The sequence below is a fragment of the Lolium rigidum genome, chromosome 3 (genome assembly GCF_022539505.1).
Source record: "Lolium rigidum isolate FL_2022 chromosome 3, APGP_CSIRO_Lrig_0.1, whole genome shotgun sequence".
Lineage (NCBI taxonomy): Eukaryota > Viridiplantae > Streptophyta > Magnoliopsida > Poales > Poaceae > Lolium > Lolium rigidum.
This window is the reverse complement of record NC_061510.1, coordinates 297319174-297333242: the sequence shown is the minus strand read 5'-3', so window position 1 is coordinate 297333242 and position 14069 is coordinate 297319174. Positions and strand designations below refer to the sequence as shown.

Genomic DNA, 14069 nt, shown 5'->3' with positions numbered 1-14069 from the left:
CGGGTTCGAATCTTCTCGGACGTGGATTTGCGGCTCATTGAGCTTCTTCTATAAGAATAAGCCCTGGGTGCTAGTGCCCATGGGTCTCGTTTTTTTTTTTTTTTTTCCCCTGCCCGCCCTCGCTGTGGAACCTCGGTTATTTGTCTGTGAATCGCTGCGTGCCGTCGGATGTGGATGGAAGGTGGATACATGCGGCAAAGCTGCAGGTGGAAACCCTCTCCACACTACACTCCACCATCCACCATGTTCGCCTCCTCCTTCTGCCGGCGGCGGCTCCTCCTCCGCATCCCCGGCGAAGGCACAAACCTCCTACAGTCCATCCATCTAGCCCACAGCAGCTACTCCTCAGCCGCCGTCTCCCGTGCACCCAGCTCCGACCTCTGCCCAGCCACCGTCTCCTACCTCATCTCCTGCGGCCTCTCCCCCGCCGCCGCCGCCACCACGGCCACCACTCAAAGGATCCGCATCGTTTCCCCCGACAAGGCAGACGCCGTGTGCGCCCTCCTCAGAGCCTACGGCTTCGCCGACGCGGACATCGTCCGGACGGTGCGCAGCGCCCCGTCCATCCTCGTCGCCGACCCCGAGCGGATCCTCCGCCCCAAGCTCGACTTCTTCGCCGCCCTCCGCTTCGAGCCGCGCAAGATCGCCACCGCGCCGTTCCTCCTCGTGCGCAGCCTCGACAAGAACATCGTCCCGTCCATCCGGTTCCTCCGCGGCGTCATCGGCGGCGACGATCAGCTCCGCCGCGGCTTCTCCCGCGTGCCCCGGGCCCTCATGGCGGACGTCGACCGGAACATGCGCCCCGCCGTGGACGCCCTCCGCCGCTGCGGCCTCGACGACGCCGCCATCTCCAAGCTCCTCGTCATCCAGATGGGCGTGCTCCTCACGTCGCCGGATCGCATCTGCGAAATCTTCCAGGAACTCAAGGCCATCGGTATGTCCATCTTGGACTCGCGCTTCCTATACTGCTTCCGCGCGATGTGCGGCCTTAAGAGGGGCGCATGGCGGCAGAAGCTCGCCTTGCTCCGGAGCTTCGGGCTGTCGGAGGGTGAGGTGATCAAGGCCTTCAAGACGCAGCCCATGCTGTTTCTTTACGCCGATGACAACATCAAAAGGAAGCTCCGGTTCTTGCTGGACGAGGTCAAGCTTGGAGTAAGCCATGTAATTGCCCAGCCTGTAATTCTGTCTTATAGCATGGAGAACTGCATCCTGCCAAGGTGCGCCGTGCTGAGTATGTTGATGAAGGAGGGGAAGATCCCGAGAGATATCAAGTTGCTTCCAGCATTGCTTGGTAATTCCACGGTGTTCTCGACCAGATATGTACTGAGGCATGCGGATGATGTGCCAGATGTTGTCAAGGCGTATGAGGGTAAGATCAAATTCCAAGGATTCACGCATGACACATGATTTTTCCAATACAAGAACAATAGTACCATTCAGGATTATTAGGCTGGTAATGATCAAGTCATGATCCATGATTTTAAGTTAACACCGCTTGACAGAACAATTTGCACCATTGGTAGCCCACAGCACATGCTCTATTGTTCTGTGTCTTCTACTTTTGTAATTTAGCAGCTGCCATTAGCGTCATATAGCCAATTGAACTGTGGAATCATGATAGATGATTTACTCTTCTCCAGGTTCCTTTGTCTGGTATGGAGTTAAACTGGTTTTGCTAATTTGAACTTTTTAGATCGACTGTTGCAACACATTTTGAGTTATAAATGTTACAGGGTAATGAAATGAGTGTTGATTCTTAATATCCTATTCTATCCACTACCCATCCGAAGTCTTAATTTGTGGTTCTTTCCTACCCATCTGAAGTCTTTTTGTGGTTCTTTCCTACCCATCTGAAGTCTTTGTGCTTCTTTCCAATATATAAATTCGTCGCGCTGCCGAGAGTAGAAACTGTGTGGTTGTGTTCTAGAGTGATAGTCCCTATTTTTCAGCAGCGACCCTTGCTCCTTCAGGTTGCACTGAATCAACTGCATCAAAAACAAGCTCTATGGAAAATATAGAAGGGTAAGCTAGCAAAAAAAGAAGAAGATTAGCTGCATACATTGTCAGACACAAGACTAAACTTCTCTTGCTTGCTCCTGACTGCTAAATGAGTGGATAGTTTCCAAAGTATCAGGATTAAGACAACAATGTTGCACCTGATCGAGAGGGCAAGGCAGGATTAAGCCTAACACTGATCTGGCATCTGTTAATTTGCCTCTTGGATCCTCATGAATGTTCAGGAATTTGATGTTTGGTTTGATACGTTCCATCTTATGTAATGTCTCTTCTCATTTCATGGCCACTAAACTTATGTTCTATCTATGATGTCCGTCATTTGTTTATGGTTTTAGAGCATCTCCAGCATGTGATGTAGATGTAAAATAACTACCATATCCATCACTTTGACCAGAAAAACAGCTTCAGCAGATGATGTAGATGTAAAAAAAATATCCTGAAATTTTTACACCATGAAGCAAATATAAGGTGATGTATGGAAAACAAACGTCCACGCGCGAGCTCCAACTACCACTTTATCGTTTCCTACTTCCCCACCCGCGCGACCTCGACCGCGTGGACGCCGGTCGAATCCTGGTCATGGATCCCTCCTCCAGCCCCCCTCTTGCACTTTCGGCCCTCCCTCCCACCAGACAGCTCCTGGTGAAATCGAGCGCCACCGCAACAGGCCCAAACCCTAGTGCCTCCCTCCACCGGCCGGTCTTCGCCACGCCCAAGCACTGCGTCGACCGCATCCAGTGCTACGCCATCGAAGCTGAAGGAGTCGAAGCCCGCAACGAATGGCAAGGTGGCCGACTCCAAGAGGTCAGCATCAGCGACATTTGCGTCGGTGCTGACCACGCTCGTTCCCCCAAGAACGAAGAAGAAGATGGTTGGCGGGCGTGGAAAAAACCACTCGGATGCCATAGTCCATTTCGTTGTCCCTACCCGCCCCCTCCCCCCGCCTGCCGTGGAGGAGCCGGTGTTCTCGCACGCGCCGTCGGCCGGTCGCAACTTCGTCGATGAAATGATAACAAACGTCACTGCCGCGCCTACACCGTAGCCGCCGCCGCCGAATGCGCGCTCCTCCAACGCCGCAGCTGCCGCTCCACCGCGCGCGCCTCTGCGCTCGACCCTCGATCGCCGCCGCCAGCTCGCTCAGAACGCTGTCCTCGCCCCATTGGCGTAGCAGCCGCCTCCTCCTCTTCTACAACGCTATCCGACGGCATACCTGCTCCCTCCCCTAGCTCACGGTAGGCTTGCTGTTTTCATTTTAGTTTCATCAATATTTTTACCTGGATTAATTCCCCTGTCTCATTGTTGTGTTCATGATACAAATTTTCTTACATTGGTTTATCGTGTCCACTTCTCTACTGGTTCAGATTGTAGGTTACATATGGGTTCAGGTTGTCTAAATAGTTGAGTAATAATCACTCTGTTACCACGCATTGATTAAGATTTCAGAATACATATTGGTTCAGATCGACTGGCCGGAATTCTTTGAGATCCGCCAAACAATCAGCCTGACCATTCAACTTAATCAGTACATCGATGTTTATAATATACAGCTTGATCACTGCTTCCATAATAATCAGTACAATGATTTATTAGGAAACATTCCAATTCGTGATTTTGTATGTCTATTTTTTATATGTAGTATCCAATTCATCATTTTTGTTTGATGTAATAGGCAACATTTCACTGAAAAATCAATTTACTGATTAGATTTCATTATATTAACTTTTGCATGCGTGATAGACAATATGTTTGATAACTCCGAACGGCGAAGCCACTATTGTGTAATAGTTGACTCATGATCAGTACTAATTTATATTCAACTCTTGGCCGGAAGAAAACATTTGTGTTTGTCCCTAGAAACATCAACTGATGATGGGGAAACATGGTGCATGAAAGCAGCATACTTGAGTACATGACAAGGGTTGCTGACTTGGTAATAGGTTTTATTTTCCAAAAAATATCTATCTGAGGGAACTGAAAAAACTAGCGGGCAGGTTCCTGTTTCCACCAAAGAAATGGGAGATCTTATTTCCCTTCTCCACGGAGATTTTCTTGACCATATTTCAAAACTGCAGGGGTGTCACCTTGACCGAACCAATCCATCTTTTAACCTTTTTCTGGGGATGCTCTTAGGTCACACGATGTTTTGGGAATGATCTTACGTCATCGTTTTTTGTGTAGGGTGCAATTATCTTTTAGTTGAATCAAGTAGCTCTGTCATTTTCAACTACTGGTCATTAGCTCTGTTCATGCCGCATGTTATCTACAGATGCACAGGTATTCTCCGTTCGTGGTTACCTCTTCAGCGGGTGGAGAACCGAGACCTGTTTACGGAGGTCTGTACACGGTTGGAGGATACGGCGAGGGGTACTTTTTCCCTACATGGGTGGCAGCATAGTCTACGGATAGAAGCTCCACCTAGCTCTTAGGCGTTATATGATTCATCGTTCCGATATGTATTTCGCCTATTTTTGTTTTATGTAACTTTGGTCACTTTGAGACAACAAACGGCTGTGTGCATCCTGGTTATGCAGAGGCTGGATGTAATTGCTTCTTGAAGTAATAAAGCATCCTTTATCGAAAAAAAGGTAATCTGTTTTATTTTTCATCTTCAGCACTGTTAGCATGTACTTGGAGTGCCATTCAGCATTTACCCTTGTCAGGGGTTCTCCATATTAAAGATGTACATTTCCTGTTGTTACCTGTTCTTGCCATTTCTAGTTCCTTCTATTGATGGACCATCTAACCATGATTTCTGACTTTTATTCCCTCTATACCAGGTGTGACCTGTATGGAAGCAAGCTTTGCAAGTAGTGATCATTGACCTGAAGTAAATAACGTGAGCCGCAAAAAGTAAAGTGGACATGAGTGATACACCGGACTATCTGACGAGAAGAAGCAACAGATGGCCCAACTACAAAAGAAAGTTGCAGCCCTCTGTGTGAATTTCACTGTACCTCAATCCTCTACCCCACAAGTTTCACCTGGTAAGAACTCCTAGATGGTAAATTCATTACCTTCGGATACATCTATATTTTAGGTGAAATTAAATATAGTTATGTCTCTGTTGATATGAAATCCCAGATCAGTATATTTGCTATACTTATCTGTCTAGCAACCCTCACAAATCAAGTGAAACATACTTGCATGCTAGCTGCATTTTGATCTGCACTATTCATCTACAGCTTGTGCCTGGAGGGCCCGATGAAGATTATTCCCCGCTTTGAAAGCCTTCATGGTAATATTTCTTACTAACTCTTATGTGTTCTTTTCCTCATGAACACAATGCAGCAGAGTTAGGGTATGCAACTTTTTTGTGCACTGATTTCTGGCATGCTTAGCTCGGTGCAACTAAGTTCAGATATGCAAGGCTTTTACTTTTAAATGATTTTTAGCTTATATGATAAGTAAAAATGCTTCATTGTTTTAATATTGGTTAGTTGCAGTTAAGCATCTCCGCTAATATAAAAATACAGTCGGGCCAATCCACATCATCTCACTCGCCTAACCACATTGATCCAAGGTTCAAAATTGCTCTAATGTTGAGCACCAAATACATGTGACGACTGGAACTGTCTGCTTTTTTCTTGTACCTGTTAGGACTTTTTTGCTCTACTTGAAAACTGTAGCCTTATCCTGGTCACACTTTAGAAGGGAAAAAAAGATGATATCCTTGAACTCACTCATTTTATGGGTGTTGTGTGGGATTTGAAGTACTCCTTCCATCCCAAGAAAAGCTGATACAAAGATATATAGACACATTTTAGTTATAGATGCATCCCTATCTAGAAAAAATTGAGCAGTTTTTTTTAAGTACAGAGAGTAAAAATATTTGGGTGGTACCTTCATTTTGAGGGTCTTGTGTGGGTTTTGAAGGAAAATATTTCTGTGGTACACATGGTGTGAAGTTGCACATAATGAGACCGAATGACATTATATGTTTTTATCTGAGTCCATAAAGTCCATCTTAGCCATATCAATCTTTGTAGCGGATGTTGTCCATGGCACGCAGGATGATTAATAAATTGTGTATTAGCACATCACAAAAATTAATTTAACTGACTTCATACTGTTATGCTTAATTTATCCTTACTTTAGTCAACATGTGCGTTCACATGCACGATTACTAGTGGGATAAATGATACCTGGCTTGGTCAGGAGCCTCATGTTCTGAATGAGCTTATTGTAACAGAATGTGTACACTCTGTTTTTGCAAATGAATGAAGCACTATTTTTCCTCCAAAAAGTATCTTTGCAATTACGCTAGCATATATGACACGGTAACCTTGCAGTTAATTAATAACAACAAGAGCATCAACTTCCAGCCTGCAGCTGCGATCTGATGCAGCAAGCACAGCAAAAGATATATCAAGATAAATCACAATTTAAGCTTCTCCAATAAGTGTAGGTTTAATACACAGCAATCAATAAAATACAATAAATTAGGTGCCCAAACTAGAGGTTTTCACAAGTATTTAGAAAGTGCAGATCCATTGTTCCAACTGATCTATTGAACCTGTCCAAGACTCGAAGCTGCTTCCTTCGCTTGCTCCAAGATCAATTACAGTAAAATTGCCACTTTTTATTCTGAAGAAAAAACATAGTTTTAGCATACTGCATCTAGACATGGTAAAATAAATACAGGTAGAAGAAGTATATAGCATGCGGGTCAGGCTAATTTGTGGAGCTGGCCGGAGAGGAGATATACCATTGTTTTCTTAATCCAGGGGCTCTTCATCACCCTCAGTCCCATTCTCATCGAGTTCCTCAATGTCGTTGGTTTCAGCATCATTCTCCTGAGGTACTTGAGCATTGGTTTCAGGTTCTTGTTGCTCTGGCCAAGGCTGAATGTTGCTGGTTTCAGCATTATTTTCCTGAGGTACTTGAGCACTGGTTTCAGATACTTGTTGCTCCGGCCCAGGCTGATTGTTGCTGGTTTCACCATTATTCACCTGATGTACTGGAGCACTGGTTTCAGAATCTTGTTCCTCCGTCCCATGTTGATTGCCGCTGGTTTCACCATTATTCTCCTGACGTACTTGAGCATTTATTCCAGGTGTTTCATCCTTATCCCAAAGACTGCTCTTCTCTATACCACAGTGGCTAAGCAATGCCCAGATGAGGGTTATGAACTCGCCTCCCGACTCGAGGTGATGTTTGTGATCTGCTACATTCCAACTTGGGGCCATGTGCACAAGCAAGTCAGCCCACACTTCAGCTAGAATCTTCCAACGGTCTTCTGTGTTCTCTTCGTTGTCGATCAGGGCCTTTCCAAGAGTAGCACCTTGCTGCACTATGTTCATGTCTGTAATCCTATCCAGATTGTCCGTCGCGGCTTCTTCCGCTATGGAAATGAGTTTGCTATAGCTACACTTTCTCAAGTTGCAACCTTTGAGCTGCTTACGAACATCTGCCAAGGTTTCCTCAAAGATCAAATCAGGCACAACGAAACTATCTGGCAACAGTGTAGACATAAAAACCTGCAGATAAGCACAGTACCGGGACAAGCTGATTGCAATGTGGTAATCAGTCTCTAGTTGACCGGAGATTTTCTCGTTGACAAGGTACGGCGGCTTTGAAGTGCAGGTGGCGAATGTCTTCAGGCCTGACCAGGTAGAGCGAAGGAACCCAGGTTTGTCCATGTCAATTTTAGACTCTCGCGCAAGTTCAATTTCGCAGAGGCTGGTCGCAATGTGCCACACCAGAATGACCTGAGAGCATGTGTGTAGCTCACGGCAGGCCCAGCTGTACCGCTTAAACCTTTCGCCACTCAGCGATGGAATTTCTTTGGGCAGCTGAGTGTTGTTGAGGTTCACGTCGCGGAGCGCCTGTAAGATTGCTGCCTTTACACAATTTGGGACCTTGATAGCTTCACCACGTTTTCTTCCATCTAAATCCTGTGGCATCTTTCCCAGGCTAATGGCGTTTGCTATTTTCCGAAAGAATGGCTTGTAATTGCAGGACTCCAAGAAGTCGTACTGGTCCATGCATCCATGCCATGCCTCAGCAATATTGGAGTTGTAAAATGATCTGATAAAACGCCCATCACGATAAAACCAGCTGAACCATGATCGGCTCTGCACATACTTGGACACGAGGAGTAATCTTGTCCAGTTCGACAGCAGGTACGTGACCATCTCCCAGACCTCCTTAAACATCATGAAGACCATGAACAACCAAGTGATTAAGACATCAACATTCCTTCCGTTCCTGTGGAGCATAAAATTGTCCTCCTTATTCACGGTTTCTAGGTGGTAGACTGTTCGGATGTCCACAGCCAGCCAGAAGGCGACAGCAAAGGTTGCCATCGACAGGAGGAGACTGAAAAACATAGAACTAAGCCCGCTCCAGAAGACCAGAGGGTAGAGGGTGTGGAAGTAGTCTCTGGTGAATGCAAGCTCTAACTCCAGGATTTTGAATACCCGCTCCCCCTCCTTCTCTGCCTTCTCCCGTTCCAAACCTATCCCTTCTGTCTCTGGCACAGACAAATTATCCGCCATGCCCGCTGCTTCTGCTTCAGGCACTGTCTTTGTCTCCACTGCAGCCACTCCTGCCATTTGGCGCATCTCTATCTCCACAGCCATTGCTGAAGCTGCCATTGTTTCTGCCTCTCTCGCCGCCTGAACAGCCGCCACCGTGTCAATAGTTGCCGTCTGTGCCGCTGCCTCTGCTGCCGTTTGTTTTTGACTACCAGTGATTTTTGATTTGATTAGATTTCGTGTACTGTCAATGCTTTCTCTTTGCAGGTTCACATCCTCAAACCTACAGCGAAGCAGCCTAGACAGCGTGAAAGCCACACTGATATCCTTGTATCTGTCGCCCTCGCCGTTGCTGGAGCTTAGCAGCGGCTCCTTGCATCCCGAGATCTTGTCCAGTGTGATCAGCGACGTCTTCTCAACCCCCTCAAGCTGCAGAGTATAACTAGGCCTCTTCAAAATGATGTTCTTATCGGACTCTCCGCAAACCAGGTAATTTTTATCGTTGTTGCTGTCCTGGCCATTGACCTGCTCACCACCGCCCTGTTCACCGTCACGGGGACGGTTGCGCATGTACTCTGGGATGAACTCAGAGTTCCGGCCATGCAACAGTGATCTGATGGCCATCTCATGTGCGACAAAGCGGTATAGGCTCTTCAGCAGCAGAAGGGCCCACAGGGACCAGAGGGGTCTCGTGAACTGCAAGGCGCGGGTTCCAGTCAAGACTCCGGCTCCCATGAACTTGATCACATTTCCCAACTCTGAGAGCCGGCGACTTTGGTCCGGGATGCCGTATCCGGATAGATAACCGAGACTGGCACGGAGGCTCACCAACACGACGGCCCACACAGGGAACATCTGATTACCAAAAGATGCAGCTTGCATGGACCCTATTAGATACACTACTATCCGATCGGACAGGCTATCCACGGCCTTGAAGACTTTGTTCAAAAACGAGCTGCGAGATCGGCAACGGTAAAAGTCGACGATGAACATCACGAAGAACATCGCCGTGACCAGTGCAACTAATGATTGGATGCGGATCAGGACATAGATGTCCTCTTTCATCACGAGGAAGAAGGACTCAATAACTTTGCGGATGTTCACCATTTCGGTCATTTCTAACATTGCTGGACAGTCCTGCAGGGTAACTTTTCATGATGAGCAAAGTTTGGAACCCAATTGAGAAATGCAAAAGTTCATAGTACAAGTTCGTAATATGAAAAACGTTTTAAATTAATTAAATATGATTAAATTCAAGTATATATTTACATAACATTCCAACCTTACATTTTCATTATCTTGCTAATATGAAAAACAGTAGCCAAGTTAATTGGTATAGATTGCCCTAGTCTAACTCGTTCTCTATCTTAGAAAAGAGGTTCTTTGTTCTTGGGGTTTCAGATACCTTACCTGTGTGTTTCTGATATTAGTTTTGTGGATTAATTTCTGATTAAAGTTGCAAAAGTATTTTATTTGTAAGAGGCATTATTTGGTTCAACTTGTGGTTTTCAGGAGTCCCACACAATTATATTTCTGTGATACCTCCTAAATGTTTTCTACTCCCTCCGTCCCTTGAAAAATGTCGAAGGTTTGTCAAAATTCGGATGTATCTAGATACTATTTAGTGTCTAGATATATCTAAATTTAGATAAATATAAGACAAACTTCATGGGACCGAGGGAGTATATTGGATTAGATTTGGGATGGTTGAGTTTAAAAGCTCAACCTTCTCTTAGACTTGCAACAACTACTGGGAGGTTGAGTGAAAAACGTTGGCAGTAAGAAGGATGATGCACCGTCAAAAAGCTTTGCAGATTCAGGATAATCTTCATGTTTTTATCAGATCTTATGGATAACTATAGAGCAACTTATTTCTGGGACATAGAACTAACGACTGAATGATCCCTCTTTTCCTGTTGCTTTGGATTGGGAAGTGCCATTGCTACCATATACTAGTACTGTTATGGTACGTGACTCAAGGGCGGAGTCAAAAACAGCCCAAGTGTGACACTAATACTGGCTTAGGGATGCTAATCACCTAGAAATTTCATGTTTGTAACCTTGAAATTTAAAACATACTTATTACAGTGCAGCTGCTGGTCTTGATGTGCAACAGAATCCAAGTATGTCACCTCAGTTTTAGAATCATAGGTTATCTGATCCCAATACCAATTTCTGACCAGCCGCTTTTCTTAAAATGCAATAACGTGAAACAATGATGGTGTGCACTACCGTTGGAAGAGATTCGACTGAAACTGCTGAACTTCCGAGCGGCTTTCAAAATGCTACATGAAATCTACTTATTGTTGAATGACAATAAACTGAAGACTGTTTCTATCTTGTGGAATTGGTGGCATGAGCAGATAGCAAATATGTCTTTCATGCCTTGTTGTATCGTTCAGATTTGTTATGTTTATGATGCTGCCTGATGTGATTATTTGTTGATAGCAACGAGGAATGTGATGAGGCGAAAGAGCAGAGGCAAGTGGCGTGAGGGCGGAGACGACGCTACGGTCCGGTGAGCTCTGTGTTTTTTTTGTACAATGGTGAGCTCTCGTTAGTATGGTATGGGATCGGGGGTTTTATAATTTATGCAGTGAGCCGTGGATCAAGATTGGGTGCGCTTTGACTATATGGCCGATCTTGAAAACAAGAAACCAAAGGAAATAGTTAGTAGTAGTTGTGATCAACTGTATAGTATACATGATTAGCTTTTCATTATATGAACTGGACGAAAATCTTTGAATTTGGATACAACTGTATATATGTTCACATATTTCAGTAGCTTGAAATATATGACTGCACAATATGTATTAACTGCAACGTGGCTTGCACGTGCACAATTAGCGACAACATTATGTTTCCTTGTTTGCATTCTGTGATGCGAAGCAACTAATCAGATTTTATATATATATATATATATATATATATATATATATATATATATATATTTGTTGTTCATCAATGCATGCTATTTGTACACATCAATACTAGTACCATGAAGCTGAATAAGATATATTGATCATAAAATTGTCTTATTAGTTGATACATGCATTGCACGTGGGCGATTACTAGCTTTTAAAGAATCTGTCTCCTAAAAATAATACTATGTTTTCTTAGTAGTTACCCTCCATTCCAAATTAACTAACCCACGACATCTAAACACGTTCGTCGTGACTCAATTAATTTGGAAACGTAGGAACCAATAAATTTTAAAGGATCTACTAGAGATTTCCTTAGGAGCTATCTTAGGAACTTCCGGTAGAGATGATTGGATCTGTCCACTTGTCCACTGCTTGCGCCAAAGAGCCATGAGTTGTGGCTGCGTCTTGGTTGACTTTGCCCTTCCCACCTGCCGCTCTTCTTACCGCCACACTGCTCCTACTTCTAATCATCCATCTCCTCCACCACTGTCCAGCTTACGGCGCCACACCCGCTTTATATTCCCCTAAAGATCATTTGAGTACACTTGTGGAGTAACCACATACGTCTTGTGGAGTAATTTGTAGAGCAAACTGGAAGGAAAGAAGTAATTTATAAACGTTTATTTTTTCTCGTGGCGCTGGACGTACTACACTTCCTTCTATTTACTTTCATACCAGAAGTCGCCAGTTGCTTCATGAATGAGAAGATCGACGGGAAAGAATAAAGCGAGTTCTAACATTTCTTGAGAAACCCCACTATCTCAAGACTGAAAACTCAAGCTAAGGGTGAACACCTGATAACAGCGTTCCAAAAGGAAGACAAACTAGCCCGCAAAATCGTATGGAACAACAGAAAGAAAACATACACACCGCATCAGGGAGGAACAGAGTAAACGAACTACATATAGCACGGTTCTCAACAATTAATAAGCGCTTGCAGCCTTAAAGAGAAGGCGCAAAGAAGAGAATGTAGAGTCGATGCAGGACATGCGTACCTAGTCTCTTCGCCGAATGCAGAACCTAGCCTGGCTAGCTACTCCAAAGTTTCCCTCAGGCATGCTGCAAGATCGACGAACATCTTCCTTTCTGCAACAATTATGAATTGCAGAGATTACGCAGGGTTATTAAGGGGCAGGAAGCATGTGCACTAGGAACAGCATATGAGAGAGACAGAGGGAGAGAGAGACAGAGAGCTCGTACCTGTGATGGATAGTCAGAAGGCACCCATGGTTGCTAATTTATTTCCAGCGGCAGCAGTAGGTGTACGCGGGCTCAATAGAAACGCAGTCGACGGGACATAATTAAGCTAGGACTACGCGCCTTGACCTTTTTTTAATGGGTAAACATTAAGGCATTCTGCCCTACCGTATAGTTTTATATTAGTACATGTTATAGAGGGAAATAAAAAATAAAGTTGATGAGATCGTTTGTATCGAGTCATATATGATGGTAGTTTTCTTTTCCTTGAGCCTATGGATAACTAAGACCATGTCTTCTTTGAATGTTCAAAAAAAGACCATGTCTTCTTTGAGTTGTCTTTTTTTAAAAGCCTGTTTAACTTGCCTTCCATTCCTAAACTGATGGTCTTTTATTTTTTTTGGCCACCACGTCACACCTACAAACCCAAAAAGGAAAGAAATAATGTCATCACAGCCTTGTGCCCTAGACTCCGGTTAGATCCTGGGGCATCACCGAGTCACCCTATGGCAAGTCGGAAGCACACATTCGGTGCATCAGACTACCAGCACACACCGCATGCACATGCCCTAGAAGCGGCCACCGCCGACCCATCTTGAGGGCAGAAATCCACACAATCTTGGCTAGGCCTGCCATCAACGCCTCCACGGTGCCAAACACACCGCCCTGTGTGCGTCCATCATCACACGTCCGCCATCGAGACCCCGTTGAACTACGCCGCTGAGACCCGATGCATTCGACGCAGAAGAAACTAAAAGGATGTCCCAAGAGGGAGTGTGGCACCAATTGCAGGCATCGTCCAATACGCGTGACCTATATTTATAGTTTTCACTGGCGCATCCGGAGGATGGAGACGAGAACTACATCGGCTGCAACAAAAAATGAGCTCCTAGACGATGCCTCCATGGAAGGGGGTGATGCTCATAGCGCCACCGTAGGCTGATCCAAGGATATGGAGCTCACAAACCAGGAAGACTTAGTGCCGCTCCTACCAACGATGCATCTCTATAAGGTACACGTCACCTGAAGGTGTTGGCATCATCGGCTTCGGCAAAAAGCCAGAACATGGTTTTCACCTGGGAAGGAACATGCATCACCAAGTCGTGCCCACCTTTGCTCAAGACAATGTCATCACCATCTCGCAAGCCCAACACCCCCAAGGGCCTCCGCCACCATGCAACGATGGAGCTGAGGCGTGGCTCAGGGCGATGGCACGCCACCGGTAGGATGTGTTGCTCCGCCACAACCGATCTAGGGCCGCCGCCCCGCTATCCAAACTCCACCGCAAAGAGCGGTTGGAGGTCCCTACCCTCTTTGGGAACGAGGTCCGCCGCCACCGCTGTCAACTTCAGTTGATCCTTCATCAACTCCCGCGATGCTTGTGGCTTGTTCCTTCAGACCGCCACAATAGAAAAGACAGTGGTGGTGGAGAAGCCTAGTAGCGGCTCGAGGAGAG

The 14069-nt window shown here is 45.5% G+C and overlaps 1 protein-coding gene across 1 annotated transcript; it reads left to right on the top strand.

Annotated features, from left to right (window-relative positions):
• Positions 1–243: 243 nt before the first annotated feature.
• LOC124696712 (transcription termination factor MTERF8, chloroplastic-like) lies at positions 244–1420 on the top strand. The gene has a single exon (XM_047229397.1). It carries the CDS (start codon positions 244–246, stop codon positions 1405–1407), a length of 1164 nt encoding a protein of 387 aa, XP_047085353.1. The 3' UTR covers positions 1408–1420.
• The last annotated feature ends 12649 nt before the right edge of the window (positions 1421–14069 follow it).